The sequence below is a fragment of the Amblyomma mixtum genome, chromosome 2 (assembly GCF_055824585.1).
Source record: "Amblyomma mixtum isolate Tamu chromosome 2, ASM5582458v1, whole genome shotgun sequence".
Lineage (NCBI taxonomy): Eukaryota > Metazoa > Arthropoda > Arachnida > Ixodida > Ixodidae > Amblyomma > Amblyomma mixtum.
The window spans coordinates 92,872,620-92,899,925 of record NC_143013.1 but is presented as its reverse complement, the minus strand read 5'-3'; the positions used below and the strand labels follow the sequence as shown (position 1 = coordinate 92,899,925).

The 27,306-nt window shown below is 46.9% G+C and overlaps 1 protein-coding gene across 6 annotated transcripts in view; it reads right to left on the bottom strand.

The window, feature by feature from the left end:
- LOC149360184 (uncharacterized) overlaps positions 1-21,497 on the bottom strand; it is a 53,833-nt gene extending 32,336 nt beyond the window's left edge. For 4 of the 6 annotated variants that reach the window (XM_089572199.1, XM_089572202.1, XM_089572203.1 and 1 more), the window contains exons 1-6: positions 21,405-21,497; positions 17,220-17,416; positions 9,640-9,841; positions 7,190-7,293; positions 2,526-2,728; positions 355-523 (exon numbers count right to left, since the gene is read on the bottom strand). In XM_089572199.1, the coding sequence (XP_089428325.1) occupies positions 355-523; positions 2,526-2,728; positions 7,190-7,293; positions 9,640-9,841; positions 17,220-17,342 (801 nt within the window). In that variant the 5' untranslated portion in view covers positions 17,343-17,416; positions 21,405-21,497. The remainder of the gene's footprint in view (positions 1-354; positions 524-2,525; positions 2,729-7,189; positions 7,294-9,639; positions 9,842-17,219; positions 17,417-21,404) is intronic. The other 2 variants (XM_089572200.1, XM_089572204.1) reach the window with 1 other exon arrangement.
- Between the last annotated feature and the right edge of the window lie 5,809 nt (positions 21,498-27,306).

Genomic DNA, 27,306 nt, shown 5'->3' with positions numbered 1-27,306 from the left:
ATGGCTACCAGAACACTGAGCAGTTCATTCTCTAGGGCGTGCTGAATAACAGCAGCACGCACGATCGATCAAGCGGCGTGATATCACATTGACACTTCGGGCTTATACAAGAAAGTGTGTCCTCAGGGTGGCATGCTTCCTACAATACATCGACTTAAAAAGTATTGAAATAAATTAAACAGGCTCCTACTCAGAAGAAACTTCACAAGAAAGCAGCATTGCAAGCACAAATCAACTTTTGCTGCAGGTGGTGTAAATCCTAAACAGAATACGCTGCGCATATCAAGCAGATAACCACATAGTAAAAAAGAAATTTAAGCTAGAAAAAGGTACGAAAAAGTAGCTACGTAGCACCTTGTACTTGCTTACGAGGTCGCTGACCCGTTGAAAACTGGCACTTCCAGACATCATGACTACAGTAGAGCCGAGAAGTACGCCAAAAGTTATCCAGCCAATGCCTGAAGGCTGCACGATTGAAGAAGCTGCGAGCACGACGTCACTTTCGTACCATGAGCAGCACGGCCTGCGACACCAAGGGACACATGAAAGAGGAATGGAGACGTGTTAGGCGGGCGCAGGGATAGTATCAAGACCGAACACTGGCCAGGTGCGACACAGACCAGATTTTCAAAGTAAGCTTTACGACAATAGGCAGTAATCGCATGCTTGATGGCTTCCTGCAAACTAGTTTGCCGACGAATATATCACAAGCTTCATGATGTTTTTTTTTGTAGATGACCAGCGGCAGTCGCCGATTGTCAACATACTTTCAAGGCCCGTATTAGCGATCTTGAAACTAGTGATGTCCGAAATGGAGAATGTGGAATCGAAGACAAGAAGCATACCGAAGCCACATTTGGTGGCTACTTTGATGAAGTGGTCATTTATTTGTATGCCGTGTGGCCTTTCGCACAATTATTTTGATAGTTAAAGTGGAAAAACTGCCCGTGTCTGTGTAGCCAAGAGAAACCGTGGACCTGGCTCTTCAATGCGATCGTGTCATACACTTAATGGCGAAGATTGTGAATACACCAATTGTTTTATAGAAATTCTCAAGGTACGCTGTTTTTTTTTAGAGATGAGCGTACTTTTGGACAACATTCTTACACCGCCATCGACACTGATGGTGAAACTCGGTGTCTGAGTATAAATGCGGAATACTCTCTGCACATGCCGGAAGAAAGCTCTTCATAAGGACATCTCTGATTAGCTTCCGTCACAACAGCGCGTTTAGTGTTCCATTAATAACTGATTGTTTATGTGGGGTGAATCTTTCAGAAAGTATAAATGTGGTACAGAGATTGGGAATCTACAGATGTGGTGCCGATTAAACTATTCGATTCGCAAGCTTGTCGTGCAGGACGAGATGCGGAATGAGATTAAGCTCGGCACCATAACATACAATAAACAATTTCTAACAGCTTCGAGCCCGCGATTATTGTGCAGTGACCTGCAATGCTCGTCAGACAGTGAAGGCTACCCCGGTTGCATGATATTGTTCACAGCGCAACAAGAACGGGAAAAACGAAAGACGACAGAGTAACACAAACAAGCGCTGACTATCAACTAGTTTTTATTGCAGAAAGGAAGGGGTACATATACGTTTTTCCCGTTCTTGTTGCGCTGTGAACAATATCATGAATACTTACCAACTCGCCCAGATTTCTGCTTTGCTACCCCGGTTTCACTGCGTCCGTGTAGTTTTTGGGGTGGAGGCGCTGCCTCTAGTATAAATGTTTTGGTGTGTTCGGTGCTTTTTAAGGTACAAACTGTGTGTTTCAGAACCACGTTTTGAAATTTAAATGTATTAGAAAGAGTGAGGGAAACAGAAAACATAAATGATAAGAAGGACTCTGAGCTGCAGCTGTTTAAAGTAGCTTTTGATGTCACATTAATTAGCATGATATTGACCTAATGATAATTAATAGCGCTTGCTTGCGGCATCTGGTGCATATGGTCAAAGGCGTGAGAGCAGCCATTGGTCGGACGATGTCATTTCAGTATTTAATAGTAAGAAAAACTCTTCTTCGAATACTTTTGGAAGGGCTAAATGTGGTGCTTTCTTCCATGATAAGAGAGGTAAAACTGATCTGTTGCGTACAAAGGTCTCTGCAAACGTGGCATCCGCTGATAACGTGCTACAATTCTTACCGCACCTAATTCTAAGCGTTACTTCTATTTTACTGCGGCGAAGAGCTCCACTTGTTTCGCCCATCGATGCCAGCCGAATGCTAATAACACCAACTGCTCGCTTGTAAAAACCTGTAGATGTTAGCACTCAATGTCAATCCTTGGGTCTTTGCCCATTTATACCTCCAGGTGCGCTTAGCTCTTGCAAAGCAAGTTGGTTTTGCCGCGAATTGGCGAAATTTTTTTCCTGCAGGAAAGCCGATTAGCCCAAATTCTGGTTCAAAGAAATCTTAGCTGTGTACTTTCGTTTCAGGATTATCTTACAATGGCACTTATTTTCATGACAGGAGTTTTCTTGCAACACCCAAACACACCCGAAGCGTCCACATACTTACCCAAAAGTGGCCATTTGAGCCACGAAGCTGTAGTGGGTGCTGACGGCACCCTTGGGGAAGCCTGTTGTTCCTGACGTTCGGCAGATGGTAAGCACGCAAGATCGAGGGTCCTGAATGGGAACCTCACGGAAAGAAGACTCGTCCAGGTCCCGAAACGCAGCAGTTGACACAAAGCCTTCCGCTGGACCCATGGAGAAGAGCCCCTGTGCATGATATTAAAGAAAATTGGTTTGTCTGAAAACCCGAGGCCGCGAACACTTGACTATGCTAACGTTGTGTTTTTTTTCTTCCTGATATTTAATCAGCTCTGCTGTTGAGTACGTGAAGGTAACATGAAGGAATAAAGATTTTTTTTTTATTTCTTCCCAGAGTCGTACGTTGCGCTTTCCAGGCCGTATAGCTAAAAATACATATATTTTAATGGGAGTGTATGGTTCCATATATTTTCAAGATGCCTTTAAACGTGGTTTATATGAAAAAAATTCTATGTACCTGTAACGGCTCTTAGGCTCTTATAAGTACAGGTTCCGCGGTTGACTTTTGCAACCCCTTTCGACATAATATTCTTTTAGCTTTTTCTATTCATTCGTTATAAAAAAAAGGTCGTTTCAATTAATTTCTGAGCTCTCAACTTTTAATATTTCAAACTCGAACATTCCTTAAATTTTACGGCTCTGAGGGGGCCTACGACTGCTTGGTTCATTCTGATTAAGGCAGGTTATCTCATGCTGTATAAGGTATTTGTTTACTTTTCACATTCACTCTAGGTAGCGCACACTACTTAAAAACTGCCTTCAGATTCTCGTATTGGGCTGCACCTCTGTCAAGTTGAAGAACGCGGGCACCTCCACACAGTGTAACCTGTTGTTCTGTGCCTTAACCTGCTTACGCTAAGTTCCCCCGGTCAGTTCAATTGCCAAAACTGCGGTGTTTTGCCTGCACATGCCATGAGATACTTGCTCGTCCAGCAAACCCTCCTCAACCCTATGGCTGTAGCTCGCGTCCTTCACCAAGAAGCAAGCTGAATTCACAATTAGATGCACAACGAGCCGCTAAGAGTGGTTCGAGGACTTAATTTCTACCTTAATAACTACGATGAAATGTTTTTAATGTGATTGTATTGGGAGGGCCATGATGGCGAAAACTGTCCGGTGGCGTCTTCGACAGTTGTGTCGGCGCCTGTGTGAAGCTTCCACCTGTTGGGTGGTGTTCAGAGGAATTTGCCTCTCTCCACCTGCAACCTGCCAACTTTCCCGTGTCCTACTCAACACTCTCTCCACTTGCAAAGGAGGAGAAGGAGATGCCGGATCGGGAATGGCTCAGCAAAAATGAAAACAATGAAGAACATTACTCGAACAACACCAGATTTGCGTGCAAAATATACAGCCTCCAGAAGAACAGTCTGGGGAAAAAGCACACTTGCAGGAGCTATTCCTTCTAACAGTGCTCGGGAAAAACATTCTTGCTCTCACAAGCCCCACCAGTGGCTGTATTTGTAAAAGCCATTTTCCAGTGCAGTGGTGCATCGGCTGTCACTATGCTGGAAGTAGTATGAGGACTCGCCGCGATGTATAAATGTGACACATTTTGCGTACTTGTATAGCCGAAAGCGGAATAGAATGAGAAGATTGGTGAGTGAAAGACAATTAACTCAGAAAGTATTGCAGTAAGCACAGGCACGAATTTACGAATTAAAGAAGCATGCTATCGCATTTCAACCGCCTTAATTCGATTGGTCACCCCTAATTCTTCTTCGAACCTCTTTATGAAACAGGAGATTTTACTAGCCACACTTCTGTTCTCAAATGGTGCGTACAAATGAAATAAAGGAAGAAACTGAAGCTACACAATACATACTTTTACGGGATATTTTATAGAGCTGACTCATTGCAAGCATATGTACAAAGTAAAAGGTATAAAGGGAAAAAAAAGTGCAGAAACGAGCTCGATATATTCAGGCACTTGACGCAGATCGCCACCATTCAGCGTTTTGATACAGAACGGCTCTTAAAAATTCGCATCCTTTCTGCATTCGATAATACCCTTCGCATCGGCGAAAGAAGAGAAATGCCTATTAAGAAAAGGAGATAAAAAAAATCTAAGAATTTAAGTGACACTGAAGCCCATGCCTATATCCATACAAGCTGCCACAGCAGGCGTTGTTCTTCATCCCTTAGTGGAAGCAAGAATTGTGGTGCCAGCAGATGCCAGCCTCAAAGAGAAGCCAGACACGCACAACTAAAGTCACAGCGCAAGTGCATACTCTGCACCCTTCTCTCAGGTGGCATCGATGGGAACCACCCCGAGATTCGGACGCCTCAAAGACGATTTCTTCCCCGATCAAGGTGAGACAGGCAAACTGAGGCGCACATGCGAGGCTTCAGAGAGGCAGATAAGGCTTGTTGGGTGATGAGTGGGTCTGAGTTCTCTATTTGTTATACTTAATTGCGTTATGTGTATCATCCGACCCTAACCAAAATCTGTTACAAGCGAGCTATGCTCGACACTCAATTCCAATTGTACAAAATTGTGCCCATGTTCGCAATCCGTTCAGAGCTATAAGATATATTGAGCGTGCTTTGTTGAACACAGTCGTCTGCACAGAGGAAGAGAATATAGTGTCACGTAAGGAGAACACCTCTCCAGCAACGCTAACGTATCACGGGGTAAAGGGAGATAGAATATAGTGGGAGGTTGAAAGAACGAACCTCTCCCGAAACAGACGGATAGACAAAATTTCGCGGACATGATGTGGCGAAGATGAAGGGCATTAAGCGTTCCCGCAACGCAACACTTAACGAAAGAATAGTAGGCGCGCCCGTTAGGAAAGGCGGTTTAGTCTCACAGAAAGTTCTAAAACCAGTGCTGTTTTCGAGTTGGTGCTACTTCAGTTCGCAATGTTTTGCGCCTCGGCCGCAGTTTTCATAATGCGGGCGTCGGTACCAGTGAGCTCTAGAATGGAGGTAAAGAAAACCGAACGTGCTCATGCGGATTACAACGTCATTTAGTACACATTTTGACACTCGTAAGAGAGCCACCAACAAACTCAACATATATTTGAGTGAAGGTGGCTATAACGCTTGCTTGTGGATCACAAACTTCTACATTGTCTTGTTAATAAAATATCGCCCGTAGGACAGCCAAAGGGGAAAAAATAATTTAACGAGCTTTTAAGCCCAAGTAATCAGAATGTAATCGCTGGAAATATTGCTTACACAAATTATATAATGTGTATAAAATAGTGTAACACATGATAATGCAACGCTCTGGCTAACCTATGCACGAAGTGTTCTTAAAGAAGGAATTCAATGATGTGACTGCTGCAAATGCGGAAATGTGCTCTGCAGCGTACGATGATTCTTTGCAACCGTTTTCACGCTGACACGATTTTTATTTTGTGCCGGAGCAATAGGGTTAAGCACGAGCAACTTATCTCCCCGGTGGCCTACGCATGCGGCTCTACTCAGCCACAGCAGTTTCGCTAAATGTGCTTCCACGAAGCGTTTAACCGACTCCTAAACTGGGTAGTTAGCAAAGAGAAGAGTGCGATGTTAGAACACCTTTTTTTTAGATGGCGCTGATAGAAATGTTCCCTAGTGCGACGAGGGACTCCAGCAGAATTTTATGGAAGCAATTTTGCTACGAGCTTTATAGGGTACTTTAGAAAGCTATTCTGAGGGCTTCGAGGTGCCCCAGAGAATTTTGAAGTCCTCAGATCAGACAGAGAATACTACGGCGATTTTCCCGGAATTACGACACTTTTACAGGCGTTAAATACCAATTATAGGGTAAGGCTATAAAACAAGTTTTTCAGAACAAGCTTGACCATGAATTGTGCAGTATGCGATGCTCAAATGTAAAGAGCTGCTATTCACAAAATTCCATTCCTTTCGGAGAAAAGGTACGCGCTGTTTAAAGTTTTCTATGGCGCTTTGCTGAAATGCTCGTTTTTTTTTTTCGAAGGATACTTGCCTGCCTGCATTAGCTGCAATACTAATTTGCTGCGTCCATAGGTTGCAAAATGGACGCAAGCGCTTTCCATTATGTCCGTGCGCTGGACTAAATACTTGATAAAAAAACAAATGGCAAAACGCAGACGCGGACGGCGTGCTCTCGTACAGTTTCGTTTCTGAGCTCAGCCAGAGCCCGCAACTCTCGCCGTTCAAAGAGTTGTTTTCGCATGTTTAAAACGCAAGAGATGTGCTCATAGTGTTTAGCTCGAACTTTTCGAGATGGGCCCTGCCAGCGCAATTAGCTGGCAATCTCGCTTATGATAGGACGAATGCACTGTCGTAAAACGAAGATGCTATTTCATGTTTGCACGTCACACTTGTAAGTGCGCAGAATACGTGCCACACAGCTAAAGATCTTAGTGTCAAAAGCACAGATACTGAAGTTTTGTAAACGTAACTCTCGGGTGTTATGAAAGATTACCATGCCATATCGGATTTAACTTCTCCTTTTGCGTTCGTCACCCATCAGGAACACGCTTGGATTGGGAGGAAAATTTGATGCATGGCAGAAAACTGTTTTGAAACGATGTAGCAAGAAAGCAAAATATTTATGAGTTGCAAGAGAAGGCAGTTCTCGATCTCCGAGAGTAGTTTCTAAATGGAAAGCATGGCGTAGCAGAAATAACGAGGGTCGGAATTACAGTTTGTTACCTTTATTTGTAGAGCTTCCACCGCCTTAGCTGTCTTCTCTGCGAAAGCAGGCTCCGTCAGAACGTGGGTGCAGTCGCCGTCACAGATCATGTTGCGTAAATCCCCTGGACGCACACGAAAATAAACGCAATTATCGCTCGCTGTTGACAATTTGTTCGGTAAGCATCGTTGTACCATTACGGTTCCTCTGGTTCGAAAGCACAAGTGAACCTCAATGTAAAAGTTTAAAATTGTTTTTGCAGTATAAAGTTTTGAACTAATCACTTTTCTGCATTCTCTGCTTATTCATGAGGCAAAAGATCATCAGCACATTATACAAGAAATTTGTCAATACTGGCAAAAAAGCAAAGCCCACGCTTCAAATATGGTGCTTTTTTTATAGTCAACGCTCAGCACGAAATATCAGCACTAATTAATTACCATTAAATATGATCCTGACCACTCTGTGTTGATCCAGTCTGCTCGCAGTAAGAGTCCTGTATATTTTTTACTGACAGTACACAGCACAAGATAGCCTGGGGACAGGCGTCGGAGAGCGAGGACGGATGAAGGAGCAGGATGTGGTTGGATAGGTTTCTATTTACTAGAATCGCGAAAAGAAAAGAAAATTCCGGATGGGAGCACAACGACACATATTGCAATGAATCATGGAAATGCGTGATTTCGTTCAACATTTTGTTTCGTGTTTGGGAGCAGTTTCTTGTTAGTGGGAGCGACAGCAAAACATTCATTCCATCTCTTTCTGTGAGTCGTTATAAGCGTCAAATGCCTGCCTTAGCGGCGTGGCATTTCCTAGGACGACTCGCAAATGCTGCTGTCTGTAGATGAAAATTGGGTTCGACCAAGCGATATATGTGTTTAGAGCAGCGTTCATTCGCTTCTTTACTTGGGCCTTGAAGACGACTTATGCCGCCTTTTTTCCATCGCACCTGCGCGCACAATCAGCTTTTTTCACAAGGACGCTCTGCGAATGCCAGCCTCTTCTGCTCCAGCTCCACTGGTTGAAAAGAAAACCGCCAGCTCCTACTGCGCGGGTGCAGTGCATGTTAGTGAGAGGCGCATGCGACAGATGGCGGCAGCAGCCAAGCTCACACTTGCCGCGTCGCATACGCAGCTGGCTTCTCTCTCAACAAAAATTGCGAGGACACTTTGGCAACTAAAGTATTCAAAGGCGGAAGCTGACGACCCCATGCCGTGAAGACTTCTGGTCGATGTGACGTCACATTGTTGCCGTGGCTATATCGATACCCAAATTATACATCTTTCGGGGATGATAAGTGTTAACTGCGCTTAATTACACATTTTTCCATTTAATTTGACAAAAATCAGACGTTTTTCAAGACCATTCTGTGAAAATTTTAACTATACCATGACGACTTCCGGTGGATGTGACGTCACACCGTTCCTGTGACAATATCGATAACCGCGATATTTCGGCACAATTTCGAAATTTTTGGCGATAATTAATTAACTATTTAATCTACGGTCATTAAACATCGCTTCCACTTTGATTTTCTTCCTACTCTATCTGACCATTCTTTTTTCCTCTCATTTTAAGTTTCCCAGTTAACACGAGTGCTGCCAAAGATGTGACACCCTGTGCTAACGAACCACAGTATGAGTCATTAAACGCTTTCACCTAAAAATATCGCGTCTGCGTCTCCCACGTGCGTTGTCTTCAACCCGTTGACAAATTGTTGTAACTCTCCAAAGGGCGCCACTTCTTATGAAAAAGACGCATTCAACTTTGTCACAGAATCTTGTTCTTCCTTCTTGGGAGCTCAACCTCAAAGTGCGTTTCATATCATGAACGCGTTAGGGTTTAGGAGATTTTAACGTCCCAAAGCCACTCGGATCATTAGAGACGCCGCAGTGAATTTCTCCGGAAATTTTGACCACCGAGGATTAGTGTGCACTTACATCGCACAGTACCGGACAACTAGAATTTCATCTCTTGGGCTTTGACCCTACCTTGAGCAAACGAAAATACATTGTGCCATGGCGATGATGATGATGATGAAAATTTTATTTATAACAAGGGAGTTTTGGACACGTCGGTCCTGGGGCCCCCGCACGGCCCCACTGCACTCAAACGTTCATGTCCCGGAGGCTCATGACGCTGGCAGCCCGGCCGGTGGCGATGGCTTGCTTGGCCGGGTCCTCGGAGCGCAGTAGGGTCTCCCAAGCCTCCCATGAGGTAAGGTGCTCCAGGCCCCTTGTCACAACAACCCCTTGTCGCCTTGCCATGGCGGACTTTGGCCGCAGATGCCATTGAGCCATAAAAATCTACTTCATCATTGGAATTGCAACTCCATGGAATGGGTTCCACACGCTAGGAGTAGAACGGTGATGTAAACCACAATATTTCAACTTTCTGTGGTGGACTAGAAATATGAAAGGTCCACAAAACAACACAACGGTCTTTTATATTTTCTAGGCTGCTAACTTACTCTCTTTAAGTAGCGGGCTCAACAAGGCGATGCTCGCGCCAGAGAACACACATGCCCACATGGCAGCGAAGTTATGTACGCTGTTCCCAAGGTGCACGCACACCCTGTGGCCTGGTTGCAAGCCGTGCTTCTGGAATCCCGCTGCGTAGCGTTGCATGAGCAGGAAGAGCTCCCGGCGTGTGACGATGTCGACTCCATCCGCCTGCGTTTGTATTTTCAAACTTCAGTTCGCTACAGCATATTTGACCGTAATGAGTTCCCAATTTGCTCATTTTGGAAGGTGCAGCACTTTATAGCCCTTCTCATTCGACTCGGTTATATCTTTGTTTATATCAATTCTCGCCTCCAATACAACACCCAGCATCTAAAAATACTCGTTAAATATAGGTTCTAACATTAGTGCATGTAATAACGAATGACTATGGTGCAGAAAAGGCAATTTCTAAAAAAACAGTTGCAAAATACTACCCCAACCTTCTTTTTGTGTCGTTGTTATACAATGCACATTAGGAAGAGTAGGTGCCAAAACGGAGGGGAGCTTCGGCGCACACGTACGGGCTTTGGACGTTCAGTAGAAGAAAACTAAGAAATAATAGTTCACAGCAGTAACAGCAGCTTGTTTCATTTCGTTTGAGCGCGTAAGAATGTTAAAGTAAGGAACAACCACAATCAGAGGTATAGAACATATACATCGAGTTACATGACGAAAGGTGTAGCTTTGATCGTAGTCAAACGAGGGGATTGTGGGAAATGTGCGTAGTCATTCCACCTGAGAGTTGAGATTCATAGAATTTTCCCAGTCGGGAAACAGCTTAGCGCAAGTTCTTCAGAGACTCACCTCGGAGAAACACAGGGTTTCTTTTAGAAAGCGAATACTATGGATGTGCCATATTTATTCAATCGTTCATAAAAAGGAATTACAGCAAAGTCCTTTCTGGGGCTTTACTGAGAGAAACCGTTTTGCTCCAAGAATCAGGTTACTAAATTTCTCTAGAGGCGGCCCGCCTAGTAACATGGTAGCAAAATAAGAAAGGCCCCCCGGAAACTGTAAGGACAGAATTTCGACCAAGCCGTTGCGACAGCCCTCATACCGTTTACCTAAAAAAACGCAACTATTCTGTTGACACAACAAATTTTGACTTGGTATGCTTTTGACCCTGTCTGTAGTAAATTTTCTCCTTGAAATTAGAACAAAACTAGTTCTGTCTTTACAACAAGTTATTTCAAAATACTGCAGAAAATATTACTAAGTCATCAAAGGAAAAATTTGTGAATATTTTGCGAGTGACACTGCTTTGCTTTTCTACTGGCTATCATTGGTTTGCAATGACTGAGTAAATATGCATCATGCGTAGATGTGCCTTCAAAACTGTAAATAATAGTTATCTTTCGAGCTAGAAGGGTTCAATAAGTAGATATCCCTTTCATAAACACAAGTTGCACTGTCTGGATTGATTCATTCCTTGCTGCGAACGTCAATGTAATGCCCCGAAAGTTCAATATATTGTTGCCTCTAGGCAATATTGATAGAAAACCAAAATAAAGACCTCCTTGTAATTAGACAAGTTACAGTCTCCACCTGTGTCGAAAACTGCTATTTTACTGATTTTAACATTTTCAGGAAGATTTCATGCAATACGATAGGGTTGAAAATGCGTCGGATTAAAAAAAGATGTGCAAGGCAAGCTTTAACAAACGCATTTCAACACTTTTGGCGTTAGAAAATATTATCTTCAGCAGGATTGCAAACAGCTTAACACTTCATGACAGTGACTTTATGACAGGGCTTCATGAAGAAGCCCGTCATAGTTAGTGGTGCGGGCTGGGAGAAGTTTTTCTTGTTTCTTTTTTTTTGGTCCGAATGTAATCTATGTCCACATACCCAAAATTTTATTTAGTTTAAACAATATTGTTTTGAAGGAAACGGGAACATCATCAACTGATTAAGGTCTATTGATAGTTTGTTCTGTAACAAGGGGGTTTATCTCGAGGACCTGGCGAAGGTGGTCACTGAGAGCAGTCGTCCAAACGCTGCTCCCCTGGCTCTGCTTCGACCTCCTCGTCTTCGACTAGTCGCAGAGGTCTACTGCGGGTCATCATCTTCATCACAATCACCCATCGAGCAGAGAGGGAGCCATCCTGGCGACTTAAGGGGCAGACGAGCAGCCGGGTAGGAGTACGGCTTCAGTCGCTTCGCGTGAACAGTCTCACGCCGACGGCAGCGCAGATCAGTAGGAGGTGTGACAGGCTCGACGAAATAGTTCAGTGTAGATGTCGGTTGAATTACACGGTAAGGGCCTTGGTACTTTGCGGGCAGCTTTTGGGGCAGGTGCGGAGCGGCAGGAGAAACCCTTAGCCAAACAAGAGAGCCAGGTGGGAAGGTGTTGACCGGCTGGAGACTTTCGCTGCGAGATCGTTGACGGAACTGGTGTTCCGACGTAAGCGATCGCGCAAGGCGCCTGCAGTCTTCAGCATGCTTCGCGGCTTACGACACCGGAGTAAATTCGGAGGGATCAGGGCTGTACGGGAGGATAGTGTCAATCATTGAACAGGGCTCACGTCCACGGAGAAGAAAGAACGGCGAGAATCCGGTTGTGGTCTGCGTGGCCTATTGCAGGCCAAAGTAACGAAAGGGAGGGCGTCGTCCCAGTTAGAGTGGTCTGAAGCACTATGCATTCATATCCTGTCTCCAAGCGTGCGGATGAAGCGTTCAGTTAGACCGTTAGTTTGCGGGTGGTAGGCACTGGTGGTACGGTGGGCGGTCCGATATTGTCCTAGGAGCGCATCGACAACTTCGGACAAGAAACTCGGCCCCGGTCGCTCAAAAGTTCGCGGGGCGCGACGTGATGTAAGACCAGGTGACGCAGAATAAAAGTTGCTACATCACCGGCGCTAGCGTTTGGCAACGCTGCTCTTTTTGAAAAAGGGGTCACGTGGTCAACGGCCACAATTATCCAGCGATTGCCGGTGGCGGTATAAGGAAGTGGTCCGTACAAATCGATGCCCACGCTGTCAAAAGGTCGGGTTGGACATGGTATAGGATGCAGCGGAGAAGATGAACGGCGTGGAGGAGTTTTGCGGCATTGACATTCGTTACAGGAGCGGATATATTTATGAACGTAAGAATACATGCCTCGACAGTAGAAACGGAGGCGAAGTCGTTCGTATGTCTTAAATACACCGGCATGAGCGCAGTGAGGGCCGGAATGATAAAATGCACAGACTTCAGATCGCAGATTTCGTGAAACCGTAAACAACCATTTTCGCCCGTCGGGGAGGTAATTTCGGCGATATAGCAGTTGATCGGCAAAGTGGGCGCTTGGCGACGTTGAGCTCTAGGTGCTGATTGCGGCGATGGTTGAGGCAAATAAGCCTTAAGGGAGGTGATCTTTTGTTGCTCAGAGACCATGTCTTTGAAGCATAGAGAAGACAACAGAGCCTGGGATGATGAAGGCGTCGAAGAGAAGTTGGGTAGCGGGATAGAAGAGTGGGACAAAGCATCCGTGTCAGCATGTTTCGGGCCAGACCGGTAGCGAACTCGGAAGTCAAATTCTAGGAGTCGAAGAGCGCATGGAGCAAGGCGTCCTGTGGGATCCTTGAGTGATGATAACCAATACAGCGCATGGTGGTCCGTGACGACGTCGAACGGGCGGCCACACAAGTAAGGGCGAAATCGGTGATGTGCCCTGACAACGGTTAGACACTCTTTTTCCGTGTCTGAGTAGCTGGTTTCCGCCTTCGTTAAAGTCCGGCTGGCATACCCGACGACGTATTCATCGAATTCGTCTTTTCGTTGAGCGAGCACAGCACCGAGACCGGCACCGCTGGCATCAGTGTGCACCTCAGTGGGTGCGGCGGGGTCAAAATGTCGCAGTATGGGCGGAGAGGTGAGAAGAGCCCGCAGTGTGTTGAAGGCTTGGTCGCAGTCCGGTGACGAGTGAGACAGCTCAGACTTAGTGGTCAAAAGACGGGTTAAGGGCGCGGTGACTGAAGCGAAGTTCCGTATAAACCGACGAAAATAAGGACAGAGGCCAATGAAATTGCGGAGTTGATTCGCAGTCGTCGGCCTCGGGAAAACCGTAACAGCACGCAGTTTCGCGGGTCAGGAAGCACGCCATCTCTGCTGACTAAGTGACCGAAAATAGTGAATTGGCGGGCGGCAAAGCAGCACTTCTTCAAGTTAAGTTGAAGTCCAGTGTCAGAGCGGCACTTCAAAACTGTTTCGAGGAGGGAAAGATGCGTTTCGAAATCAGGCGAGAAAACATCAATGTCATCCAGGTAACAGAGGCAGGTTTTCCATTTCAAGTCGCGCAAAATGGCGTCAATCATGTGTTCAATTGTCGCCTGGGCGTTGCACAACCCCAACGGCGTAAAACTGAATTCATATAATCTGTCGGGAGTCACAAAGAATGTCTTCGGGCGGTCACATGCCACCACGGGAACCTCCCAGTATCCTGAACGTAAATCTAAAGAAGAAAACTATGCGGCGCCATGTAGACTGTCGAGGACATCGTGAATCCTAGAGAGAGAGTAAACATCCTTACGGGTGATCTTGTTTAACCTTCGGTAATGGAGACAGAAACGAACAGAGCCGTCTTTTTTTTAACGAGGACGACTGGTGAAGCCCAAGGGCTGGTGGACGGCTGAATGACGTGGCACTGCAGCATGCCATTGAGTTGTTCTTGTACCACTCGGCGCTCGGTGGGAGAGACGCTGTAAGGGCGTTGCCGCAACGGTGCGTTAGCACCAGTGTAGATTTCATGGGCAACAGTATCGGCGCGGCCTAAGGACGCTTGCTGGACGTCGGAGGAGCGACGAAAACGGTTCAGCTGCGCGAGAAGTTGGTAACGTTGAGCAGGCTGCAGGCTAGCATCTATAGCAGTGACGAAGACGGATGAAGGGATAGAATTTGGGGCCGGGCAAGGAGGGCTGAGGGCTTTTAGCTCTACTTCATTTGACGGAGACGGGAATGGAGTTATAGTCGAGTGGTTGAGCGCGTCCTAGGCAGGTACCAGCAAGCAAAGTGAAATTGAAGGGAAGCGGATTTGAAACAGGCAGGCCGGTGACGCAGTGTTCCACGGTGAGCACAGCAAAGGGCAGTAGAAGGGAATGGTTGAAAGCAAAAACTTCGGATGGGGTGAACAGTATGGTGGAATCAGGCACCGGGCCACAAAGCCGGGTGGCGACGACGGAAGAATGCGCGGGCACGTCGATCGCTTCAAGAACACAGAGTTTTTCAAAGAAAGGTGCTGCAGTGGCCAGCGGTAGCTCAGAAAAAGCAGATAAGTCAATTTCAACGCGAGCGCAGCCGATAACGGCGTTGTGCTGAGACAAGAAATCGCAGCCTAATATGATGTCATATCAGCATGAGCGCAACACAACAAATTCTACAATATATATTGCGCCCTGTATGTAGATCCGAGCAGCACGCACAGTTAACGGCTCGATAGGGTGCGCTGTTGCAGTTCGAAGTGAAACACTAGATAGCGGAGTGGTTACTTTTCGCAGTGAACGGCAAAGATGAGCAGCGATAGCGGAAACGCGGCTCCAGTGTCACGAAGGGCGTGTGTAGCCACACTTTAAACACTAAGATCAAAAACATTAGCTGGCGACGTACGAGGACTTTAAAATGTAGACACAAATGCAGTTCTTGCCTCGGGAAGTGCAGCTAATGGTTTTTGGAGGTGGAGGGCTGGTTCGACGGCGCCTTGGAGAAAGTGAGTGTCGACGAGGTGCAGGGGAACGGCGTGTGGCGTAGGGCGGACGGGTTGTCCTGAACGGAGGTGGCGACGGGTCGGAAGGTTTGTAAGACCGGCAAGCACCATACCGGGGAGCATAGGTGTCTAGTAGCAGTGGATCGCAAGGCGGGAGCGTGCGGCGTCGGCAGTGCCGCGCGACATGGCCGGGGATGCCGCAGTCGAAACACACACGACGGTTGTCTGGAGTGCGCCAGCGGGTAACGGCTGGCGGCGCAACGGGGAGAGGAGCAGACGTCCGGGACTGCGGTGACCCGGGAGATTATAGAAGCAGAGAGAATAGCACCCCTGGGAAGTACCTCAATTAGTTGAGCTATTTAATTTGCAAAAAAGAACTAGCATTTCTGAGTATATCAATTTAATACCGAACATGGGTACTGGTAACTGGTAGCGCGCAGTTATCGCGCAGGTTGACTTTCATTGTCATGAGAATGTTGGGGACATCTATGAAGCACTTGCTGTTTCAGAAAATAAAGCAGTTTGAAATACCACTCGTCCCTGTGTTTTCTTCTCCCGTGTTGCTTTAGCGGTTTGAAAAATATCATACTTGTATAACTGGGTCCACCCGCCACGTTTCTTATACCTTTTAGGCAACGGGCAGTAAGCTGAGCGTTCCGTAATTGTTCAAGCTCTTGCCGTCTCGTTTCGTATGAATCAGGATCATGTCAGCGTTCTTTCAAGTTTCTGGTACGCTCGACAACGCAAGGCAGTGCGTATACAGGGTGGCTGATTTTCATTGCACAATCTGCTTTCCGCCTGCAAGAGACCTGCTGTTACTTGATCCTCGCCGGCTGCTTTCCCCCGCTGCATTGCTCTTCTTTGTACATCTTTCGTGACTGGAGCGTTGTCCCGTTGCTGTGCTCTAATGCCTCTGTCATTGACGTTCTGATTACACTGGCTACTCTACCAAAGTTTTCTGCTTCTTTAACTGCCTTATCCTATTGTTAAACAATTTGCCCTCGTTTTCTCTCAACGCATACACCTTGTTTTCTACAGTTCTATTCTGTGTGTAGGGTTGAACGCCTTCTTGCTTTGTTGTTTCTTAATCCGATCTTTCGTCTCCTCAGATAGTTTGCCGGTCACCTCCAAATATTTGTTTTGTAGTGATATCCTGATTACCCTTACTTTCCCGCTTACCACTAACTCGTTAATGGACAATAAAGCTTCCGATTTTCTTTTTAGTTCACTTTAGATTTTTTGTCGTCTTACGCGCACAGCATTGACACTTTCTACTCCAGCGCGCAGGCTGGGGTATGCTATCCTCTGGAGAGACATTCGGACATCGCGACAATTTCATTCATAGACGATGACCAGCAAGCGCGCATTACCCTGTCAAAATCAGGAGTGCGTGCGATCACGGAAGCAAACTATCTGCAAAGCTGTGCGTCTTGCAAGAACGAAGTCTGCAGGAAAAGGACGGAAACGTTGTCATCTCCGAAAGGAGCTGAAACAACATACGGTGTGCAATGCTGTTTTCCCTTGGCACTGATTAGTTGTATGACGGTCGTTCGCTTCCAGTCCGTCTGTGATAAGTCCATCCTGGTTGCTCTGGCGCCATGTTTCAGCGAACATTGGCTACAGTGCACTGACTACAAACCACATAAAAAGCTTTTGAAAAACGAATACGCAAAACACGCGCGCCATTAAAAAAGTGCCATGTCTAAGTGATTATCCAAGTTACATATGCAGTTAGAATCGTCAATGTTGACATCAAGCAAACTACACAATGCTATCACAATGCTTCACTGTCATGAAGGGCTTTCTCTCCCTTCTGTGTCTAGGTATTCATGCCTTATTTTATAAGGGAACGAAGGAGATACTCACCAGCGCCGGCTTTTCGGGATCTTTCCTCAACGCGTCCTTGACAGCGTCGTAGAAGGAGCAGCAAGGTATTTCCACCGTGGGAAAGGGCGAATAGACAATCCGGTCCTCGATCCTCGCCCGCATCACCACCAAGTAATTTCTGCCTGTGGTGTGCACCGTACTTCGTTCGCGCACCTCTCGTCGTGTTATCGGTTTGCCTAAAAATAAATCGTGAAATAATCGGAAATTATTAATGCGAAAGCATTAGATGGCTATGCTAATGCTGGAAGTGTCCACAAAATGTTTCGCCTGAAGTTGGTACCCTCTTACGTCACTAGGCACGTGACGTCGTCATTAGAATAAAAATGAGAACACTGGGGCCTAGGTTGAAATCGAACCTGGTGAAGAGATAGATGGCACAAAATTTAGAGTGTGAAGACGTCACACCCGTACTGAACCACAATCGCTGCCACACACAGAGGATTATGAAAAGCGACGCGAAGCGCAACCTCCCCCCACCCTGTGGTTGTGGTTTGACCAATGGCCATCCCGAGTGGAATGGCGGAAGCAACGACGCGGCAATCACAGCGGCGGCGGCATCTCAGGGGGCACTTTGACTCTCTAAAGTTCGTAGAGGCGAAAGCGTTTTCCGTACCGCTTTGACTGCCTGTGTGGCACTGGTGACGTCACCAGTGGATAACGTCCCACATAATTAAGTACTAATTACTAAAAAACGAAAAGATCATTTTTCGTAGGTATAACAAATGTGATTGTTATTGCTTTGTTAAAAAGAGAGGATGCGTTAATTTGTTTGAAGCAGTAATATTTGTATTTCTAGCAGTCTTTATAGTATTAGGAAGGGACGCTAACCCTTGCTTGGACCTTCTCTCGAGTATCCGGCAGATCGACCATAAAGAACTTCTTGGACTGAATATCCCCCCAACATGCGTCACCCGTGTCCTTTCACCTCTATCTCTCGCAAAGGGCCGCCTCAACACTGCCTCCAATTCCCGGGCTTCCCGCCGTTAATAGCACCCGCGTCGCCACTTTCAACGATTGCCCCCCGATCGCATTTCGATCGCCTTCTCTCGTCACTGCGTTCCTATCCATGCTGCGACCATCGCCAGCGAGCTCCACGCTTCTCAGCTGGCTGATCACTGCGAGAAGGCATACGCTAATTCTACGTCTCCTGACATTTTATAACCCTTTCAGGACCAACGTTTTCTTCGCCCCGTTCTAGTTTGCTAGCGGTGGGGAGTCCTGGGATATATTTCAAGATACTGTCGCATTCACCCACCGGGACGGTACGGATGGCCCATGGATCCTGCCGTACCTGGCGATCGACACTTCGACACCCCTTGGCTCTGGCTACCCCCTTCGCGCAACCATTTCCAGTCCGACGGCCTCTGACATCTGTTCTCGACGTATGACCGAAGTCTTATCCCACCGTGTATCACTCATGCACGCCGTTCGCTGCCACCATGGCGCCACTCCGTATCGCCACAGCCGGAAAACTGGCCGCCGCGGCTGATGCAAGGGAGTTCGCTGGACATCACTCACTGCTTCAAGATATTCCTTCTTATTTTGATATGTGGCAAAACAGAATTGATGTGTTTTTTAGACTGTGTTTCAACTGCGGCGCTTGTGAACACAGATGCAGCAATGTCCGCTATGAATTTATCTCGTAAAACGTGTTAGGCCGCACGTGATGTTTATGTGGGACCGAAGCGCGACTCTTTAGAGAATAAAAGGCTAATTGTTTTGTCCTGTACGAGTGTGTAGTGCCAAGATGTGTCAGGATGGAACAGTGTCCTGGGTGGAATTCGCAGTGCTACCTCATTAAACGCATGTTGTTATTTTAGGCATCGACATTCTGTGCATATGCGGCGCCCCTGTCGACAGCCGCATGGGCGAAATACACGTTAATGTTGCTTTCCACGGAGCTCCTTTCAGGAATCCCTGATTCGGCCAATGTGCTTTGTGCGCCTGGAGATACCGTCGTGTTCTCTATGCTTATGCTGTGTGTCTCGGTTCGTTCTTCCGCAATGTGAATGAGTCTTTTGACGTTATCGTCACTCATAAGTATTAAAAAAGCGCTAAGAAATCTGTTTTGATTCAGCATTAGTTGTAGCCGGCGATCGAGAGCTGTGCATAATTGTGGACTAACTTCTCTCTGCAGCCGATGCCTTTGCCACCTGGGTGATGCTTGACGCATTTAGTGGAGACGCCCCACTACCATTGGCTTTGGTAATGGATGCAGAGGACGAACACACTGCGGCATCCTCGTTTGGCTCGCATCTTGGAATGATGATTAGCAAGCCGATCTAGCACGATGGCGCGTGTTGCTTTGGTGGACTTGGTGTCAAAGACTTCATCCGCATTTGACTTCTCGCACAGTGACAGTCCGCGTCCCATTCCCGTGTCCCGCACCAGTCATCACATTAACACTCGATATGCACACCAAGTTAGACTGAAGCCGTTCAGAATGGCCCCATCCGAGCAAAAAAAATGGGTTAATGGAGCGCACCAACAGAACACTCACCAATGTGCTTTCTATGACAGTATCATCCTTAAGCTGACTACGCCCACTGGAGATCAAAAGCCTCTCTCAAGTCCTCCTAATTAACCTGCCCTCTGCCAGCTGCGGCCACCGTATCCCTGCAAACTTCTTATTCTTATCCACCCACCTAACTTCCTGTCGCCTCCTCCTACGCTTGCCTTCTCTTGGAATTTACTCCGTTATCCTTAACGAAGAACGGTTATTTTGTTTTTGATTATATGCCCTGCCCAAGCCAATTTCTTCATCTTTAGTTCGAGTAGGACGTCATTAACGCTCGTTTGTTCCCTAACCAAGTCTGCCCGCTTCCGGTCCCGGAATGTTCGCCTGTTATTTTCCTGTTCATAGCTGGCTGCGTTGACCTTGCCTTAAGCTGAGCCCTTTATGATAGCTTCCGCGTTTCTGCCCCATAGGTGAGTACCGCTATGATAAACCTGTTGCATACTTTTCACTTGAGGGACACTGATAAACGGCAATTCATGACCTCAGAGAACCTCTCATCTGCACTACACCTCATTTTCATTCTTCTAGTTATTTCCCTCTCACGATAGGAATCAACGCCCACTACCTTCCCTTTACCACTTCCAGTCCCTCACTACCTAATGTGAACAGCTGTTACCTTGCGAGACTAGAACATTACATTACCTTTCCGAATACGTTTATTTATAGACGCAGTGTTCGGTTCTGCCTAACTTATAGGGGATACTTTGCAGTTGGTCGCTTGAGTGACTCAGCAAGGCAATGTCATCACCGAATCTCAGATCACTTATGTATTCTTCATTGTTTTTATCCTCACTTGTTCCCAGTCCATACCTCGGAAGACATTCTGTAAATAGGCGGTGAATAGCATGGCGAGATCGTGTCTCTCTGCCTGGCGCCCTTCAATATTAGAATTTTATTGCTGACTTTATGGAGGAGTATGGTAGCTTTGCATATGTTATACATGTCTTCCACTGTTTTCACATTAAACTCTTCTACGCTCTGATTCCGCAATGCATGCATGGCTGCTCAGATTGCCAGAGAGTGAAATTCATTGTCGTAATCAGTGAAGGCTAAAAATATATAGGGGTTGTTTATATCCTACGCATTTCTCTGCCACCTGATTGACAGTGTGAATATGGTCAATTGGTGGGCCCCCTTTACTAAAGCCTGCCTAATCATTTGGTTGTTTGAAGCCTAATTTCTGCTCTTCTTCAGGTCTGTGAAATCTCTTTTATTGTGAATTAAGATATTTCTAGCTTTCTGTGTACGTCGCTTTGAATTACAAGAATTGTGGCTCTCTGATGCTGTGTATCACTTACCGCATCAATACTGCAAGGTATGAAATAACAGGCTACACTCTATTCTTCATCTTGTATGAGCATTCTCCACGCCGGGTACTCGACACCATCCTCCCTTTCTTCAATGATGGCGGTTTATGCTTAGCGGAGACCCTGTGCCAGGCAGAAAGGTATTGGCGGCTTGCCGGCCTGAAGACTCTCCCACCCCAAGACCACTCAAAAACTCGCCATAACGTCCCCCATTGTCAGAACACTTACCTACCTGGCGAATTCTTCTGGCTTTGGCGACAAATCAGAAAGCGCAAGTTACACCAGAAAATGCTGACTCACTACACAGGTCCTTATGTCATTGTGGAACAACTCACTTACCTGAGCTACCGCACTGCACGCCTTACCGCCACTGGCCCACGTTCTGCACAAACTGAATCCACGCATGCAGACCGGTTGGAGCCCTGCCATTCTCGTGATATCTCTTGACTTGTTGCAGAGGGCTTTTCCTACGCAGGGCGGAAATAGCGGCTCCGGAAGCTGTAATGAAGACACGGCATTAGTAGCGTGTACTGTTTTTCCGTGGGCTAGCGTCTTAGAGCAAGCGGCTGCTTGTTTCTGTGTGCCTGTCTCTAAGGGTAATGTTTTGGGCGTTGCAGTTTGTAGCTAACTGTTACAATCCTGTGACACGCAAGCCCGCTGAGCGTACGAACAGTGCCTGTATGAAACACGCTTCAAGCAGAAATCATATTACATGCGGGAAGGCAGCGGTGGCGGTTTAGAGTTGCTGCTTTGTCTTGGTGTTGCTTTCTTGCAAGTTTTTGAGAGCAACGCGGCTTTCTGTGTCAACATTATCGCGTTTCGTTGCACTGGCGGTGGTTCAGCTCGTAGTGGCAGCAAGGCGAATGCGGTGAGCGGAGGCTGAGAACTCCGCTTTCTCAGATGGTCCGACGATCCTGCGTCAGCGCTTGTAAGCTTAGCCTCCCGTGGACGCCACGGCAAGTGGCGGCGTATTATGTAGATGCACAAATGCACGACTGGCGTCTCAATACTTCGTTTTTGCAATTAAGCCGGAGGGTGAGGATTTATTGCTGTTTACTCAGTTTACTCAGAGGATTTATTGCTGTTTACGCTGCACTCAAAACATTTACGATCTCCAGGGTCCACGTTTCAAGATTCCAAAGTACCTCAATGGAGAGTGGTCACGTTGCAACTGTTCAAGGTTTCATTTATTTTTATTTCCCGACGTGTCTAAGTGTGCAGTCTTAAGTAAATAAGACGTGGCTTTCCATTCATTTGCAGCACTCATTTGTTACCTGAGTGAAATCACTCAAGCGCAGTCATTTATTTTTTGGGGGTGTGACATTCGCTTTAGGGTACTTCCACTGGAGCACTCATTTGTGCATTCCAGCAGTCTTCGTGCAGTATTTCGGCTGCGAATCTGTTGCGCCACAAGAACTGGATGCGGCGGGTCCAGTACTCGCAGTGTGCTGTGTGCTGCTGGCATGCGAAAGCTAGAAAGCAAAATACAGAAGACATTCATAAAGAAAGTAAGTGTGTGTGTGAAATAGTCAGGCATTATTTGTTTAACTACCGCCCGTTAAGTTTAGAGGGGGCAGTCTTTCGAGGTAGATTCGTGAGGGCCACGGCAGTTGGCACAATTTAATACAGTCGCGCGCCAAATGTGGTTCATAGCATCTCGGGCACACGATGGAGTTCTTGAAGGGACCGCTCACGTGATAGATTCTCGTGCTGCTCGTGCACTCTAGCGGCTTTGGTATGAAAGCTGGATCTGAGTGTCTAAAGTGCCCAACATTCACTTATGATGGTACACAGTCGCCCACGAATGTCACGTTGAGGCATTTATGAGCAGAACCTGGACCATATTTACACTGTAAATCAGGCGATTTACAAATGCGCAATATACAACCACCCCTTATATACGCCTTCATAGATTTCAAGAAAGCATCTCACTGAGTCGGAACGTCAGCAGTCGTGTAGTAAATAAGGAATAAGTATGTACGTAAGCCGTACGCAAAATTACTGCAAGATACTTACGACAGCGGCAAAGTCAGCATGGTTCTTCATATAGTAAGCAAAAAAAAAATCGAATTAGGAAGGGTGTCAGGCAAACAGACACCATCCCGCCAATGCTGTTCATCGCCTGTTTAGAGGAGGTATTCAGAGGTTTGTAATGGGAACAGTGTAGGATAAGAGTTAATGAAGAATACTTAGTATGCCGCTTTTCGTTCATTAACTTGGTTTGCTGAGTCACTCATGGGATAGATTGCAAAGCATGATCAATGACTGAGACCGGCAGAGCGGAACTGTGAGTCTAAAATTTAATATTGTGAAAACCAAAGCAATGCTGAACCGTCTCGGAAGGAAACAAGAGTTTACAGCTGGTAGCGAGGCGCTGGAAGTGGCAAAGCAATACGTCTACTTAAGGCTCGTTGTGACCGCAGATCCGGATCACGAGAGGGAAATGACTAGTGTAAGGTGGGGTTTATTCGGAGAAGCTTCTTAACGGGAGCAGGGCCAACAGCAGTCCGAGGTCAGCTAGGCCACCAGGAGCGTGCACCAGGCGATGGCTGTGCGGCTCGCGCGTATGCTCATCCTCTTCATTACACTAGAAGAATAAAAAAGGAGAGGTGTGCGTTTGGCAGGATCTCCACCCTCCTAACCTTATGCCGCCGCCTGCTACGCATCCTTTCTCTTGGAGTCCACTCTGTTACCCTTAACAAGCATTTTTGTCTTGCCCTCGCATTACATTCTCTGTCAGGTCCATTTCTTTATTTTTGATTTTCATTTGGATGTCATCGAATAGCATTTGTTCCCGAACCCGCTCTGCCCTTTTCCTGTATCTTAGCGTTGTAGCTATCATTTTCGTGTCCATAGCTCTTTGCGTTGTCCTCAGTCTAAGTCAAACTCTTTTCATGATCCCTCACGTATCTGACAAATACGTGAGTACCTGTAAAATACAGCTTTTATGCACTTTTCCCTTAAGGCATATTGGTAACTGCCTTCATTATCATAAATGGTGGTGGTGGTGAAAACATTTATTCAGAACCTCCTGTCCGTTCTGAATAGAACCAGATTAGAGCCACGATGTTTTTGAGCGCAGTGTGCCGGGTGGGAGACGCATATTGACGTGATTTAAACCACCGGTGCATTGACAGCACAGGAACGCTTGTTTCAAGGTAGAAAAATCACTGAATAGAAAACAAAGTTCACGGAGCGTACTTTGGCAGCATCCAACGTCGCCCGAGAGAGTGCGGGCAAAAGTTGAGGAAGTTTGAAGCGTCACTTGTTGTGACATCATCTCCAAGACTCTAAGCTCTTGGCCAGCGCTGCAAGGATGAAACTGAGATTTACTCGTCGATTACGGTAGCATTTAAAAAAAAATAGCGCTAAAAATCTTGCCGTGCTTTACATATGGCATTTGTAGATTTGAATCTCATAATGGCATGAAACTCTGAAATCATTGTACACTTCCTCTTTAAGAAGAAACTCCGATGTGACCAGCGCTTTTAAAAACACTTCACTATCCTTCTTTTAGGCGCCCTGTCTCCTATTTGAATGGTTACTAGACAGTTCTCTTTTTTTGTGCTAGCTCGAATTTGTCACGTAGAAGCCACGTTTTTTAAAACATGTCGAATTAATATTCCTATAAGCCTGGCTTTATGTTCTTCATGCAAAGTAGATGTTCTCCTTTAAACGAGGACGGCTAGTTTAGTGTTCAAGCGATGAATGACAGTCTCACAGCTATCGTTATAGAGTGCGGGATAGAAGCGGGGGCTACGGTATCTAAACAGGATACCAGTAAGGCCTCTCTGGAAAAAAAAAAACTGATTAATAGCCGCCAAAGCATAGCAGCTTCAAACCACAAAGGTAGAAAAGAACTGGCTACGCTGAAAAAGTTGATCACTAGGCTTAAGGAAACGGACACAAGGAAGCACAATATCTCGGGAACCGAGCATGCTCTAAAGATTGGGGTAGCCTAAAAGTTACGAGTAGGGAACTCGGCATTCGTAAAAATCAGATTTTCGTGCTAGGAGACAATAGCGGGAATGTAAGTACCGGCCTGGTTTTAGGTACTTACAGAAGCCGAGATCAGCAAAGTCTATTCAGTTAGTAATCAATATAATAGAGGCCGAAGCACCGCTCCAGGGTAATTCATCACGCCGTCTCTAATGAACAATAAATTAACGAATGTAATTGAAACACAGGAGTTAAAGCAGCTGGTGAAGATCAGGAAATTGCAAGTCTGTTGACGGAAGGTTGGGAGATTGTGTTAAAAAAACTGGCCAGTCTGTTTGCGTAATGCCTCATCATCCGAGATCTGAATATTTAAAGAACCTAATTTTATTTTAATAGATAAGACCGTAGACGCAAGAATTGAAATTATTGTTATGAGTTTATTACTTGTTTGACACAAGTAATTTGCTGAGCGGCTCACAAATAAAACGAGTAAAATCTTACGCTTCAGCCAATTAAACAGTGAAGCAGCCTTTCGTAAATGTTATTCGATTAAGCATCATATTCACACTATTATTCAAGTTCTAGAGGAAAGCAGAAAATATAACGAACTCCTATATATAGCGTTCAGGATTCGTGTGATAAAGGCCCTGCTCAACTTTTTGTGCGAAACAGGCCTGGATACTCGTCTGTGACTGCCTGTGCACAACCTACATGGTTAATGACATGTGTCGGTGTTTGTGTTGCAGACACCAGTTTTATGAGTTTTATGTGCGTCTACTAACCGCATTGCGAGTGCCAGCCAGTGTGGTGTGTGTGTGTGTGTGTGTAGACATCACCTGTGAAACTCATTGTATTATGCCATCATCAGCCTTCATTCGCACTTTCCTTTTCCTCCTCTTCCCTTTCCCCTGTGTGGAGTAGCAGGCCAGGGCCATGTTACCACCAACCGACCTCTCCACCTTTCCCTCATTAAAATTCCTTTCTCTCTCTCTCAACTGACTAGAAACCTGAGCAGTCAAGCAGGCATTACGAAACGAGTGTGTCAGACAGGCCTATGTAACAGTACAGCTAAACCTGGATGTAACGAATTGACTTGACTTGACTTGATTACTTTGGGATATCCTTGGGAGGGGATACTGGTCCCGAAGTATGTTGGCCATGTTCTCGGCATCACTCTTGGGGACCAGGGGGAAGGGAAGTGGTAGATGGGAGGGGTAAGGGGAGGGGGATTTGCAGTCGCTGCCGTCTCCAAGCTGGCCGAAGTCCAGGGCATCTCGTATCCAAGTTGTCCGAAGTAGGCAGGCCCACCGCAGCGACAGGATCGCACCAGGGAAGGGGAGATAAACGGCAGCACGCTGGGAGTGGCGCGCGCACGTTGGGGGCTTGCTGGAGCAAGCAGCATGGCCTCCGACCAGCTGGAAGGCTAGCCAGGGGTCAGGAAGGACTGCATGGCAGCCGGGGCTGTCAGCAGGACGCTGTCACAATGGTTGGTCCTCGCGACAGCAGGTGATGACCGCAGGTAACCGCTCCGAGGTAGCAGCGCGGCGGGGGACGCTATAGACCGGCGTTTCTTCCGGCGCGTGGAGGGCTGGGTGCACAGCAGTGGCACTAGGATGCTAGCACCACGAAGGCCAGCGGGCTTTAGCAGGAGCACTTCACAGTATCCTGGGTAGTCCGCTGGAAGCCGCACCAGAGGGGCAGCTGGCTGGTGTCGCTGGAAACCGCCATGGTGAGCGGCGCGATGAGAGGCCCCGCGCGCACAGGTGCACGTGGGGAGGGCAGAGGGCAGCAGGTAGGCTGCTCTCACATCCAAGTTTGGCGCAGCAGTCCTTGATGAGGTGGGCAGGCCGCCGTTATCGGTGTCCGCTGTGCCAGCTGCTGGGAGTATCCAGGGAGGAAGGGGCCGCCGCCGCTACAGCTCACGACGGCGGCCCGGTGAGGGTGTCCCGTTAGGGGTAGACTACGCGGCCGCCGGAGCGGCTGACGAGTAGGGAGGCCTACTTGAAGTAGGAGCGCGGCCGCCTAAGAGACCGACGGCTGGTGGAGAAGCCCTAGTAGGGGCGGGAGAGCGCCGGACGGCGCTGGACGCCCGCGGGGTTCCTCGAGCTCGTCCAAAGGGAAGGCACGAGGTGGGGCCGGGAGCGGCGAGGGCTAAAGCACGACGGTAACGTCGGCAGGCGCGAATACTTCTCGAGAGGAGTCGCAGGGAACATCCGCACTCCTCGAAGGTCCAGACGGCAATGAACGAATTCCTCGATATAACGAAGTTTTTCAATTGCCCAAAGCTGCCCCCATTGAAGCG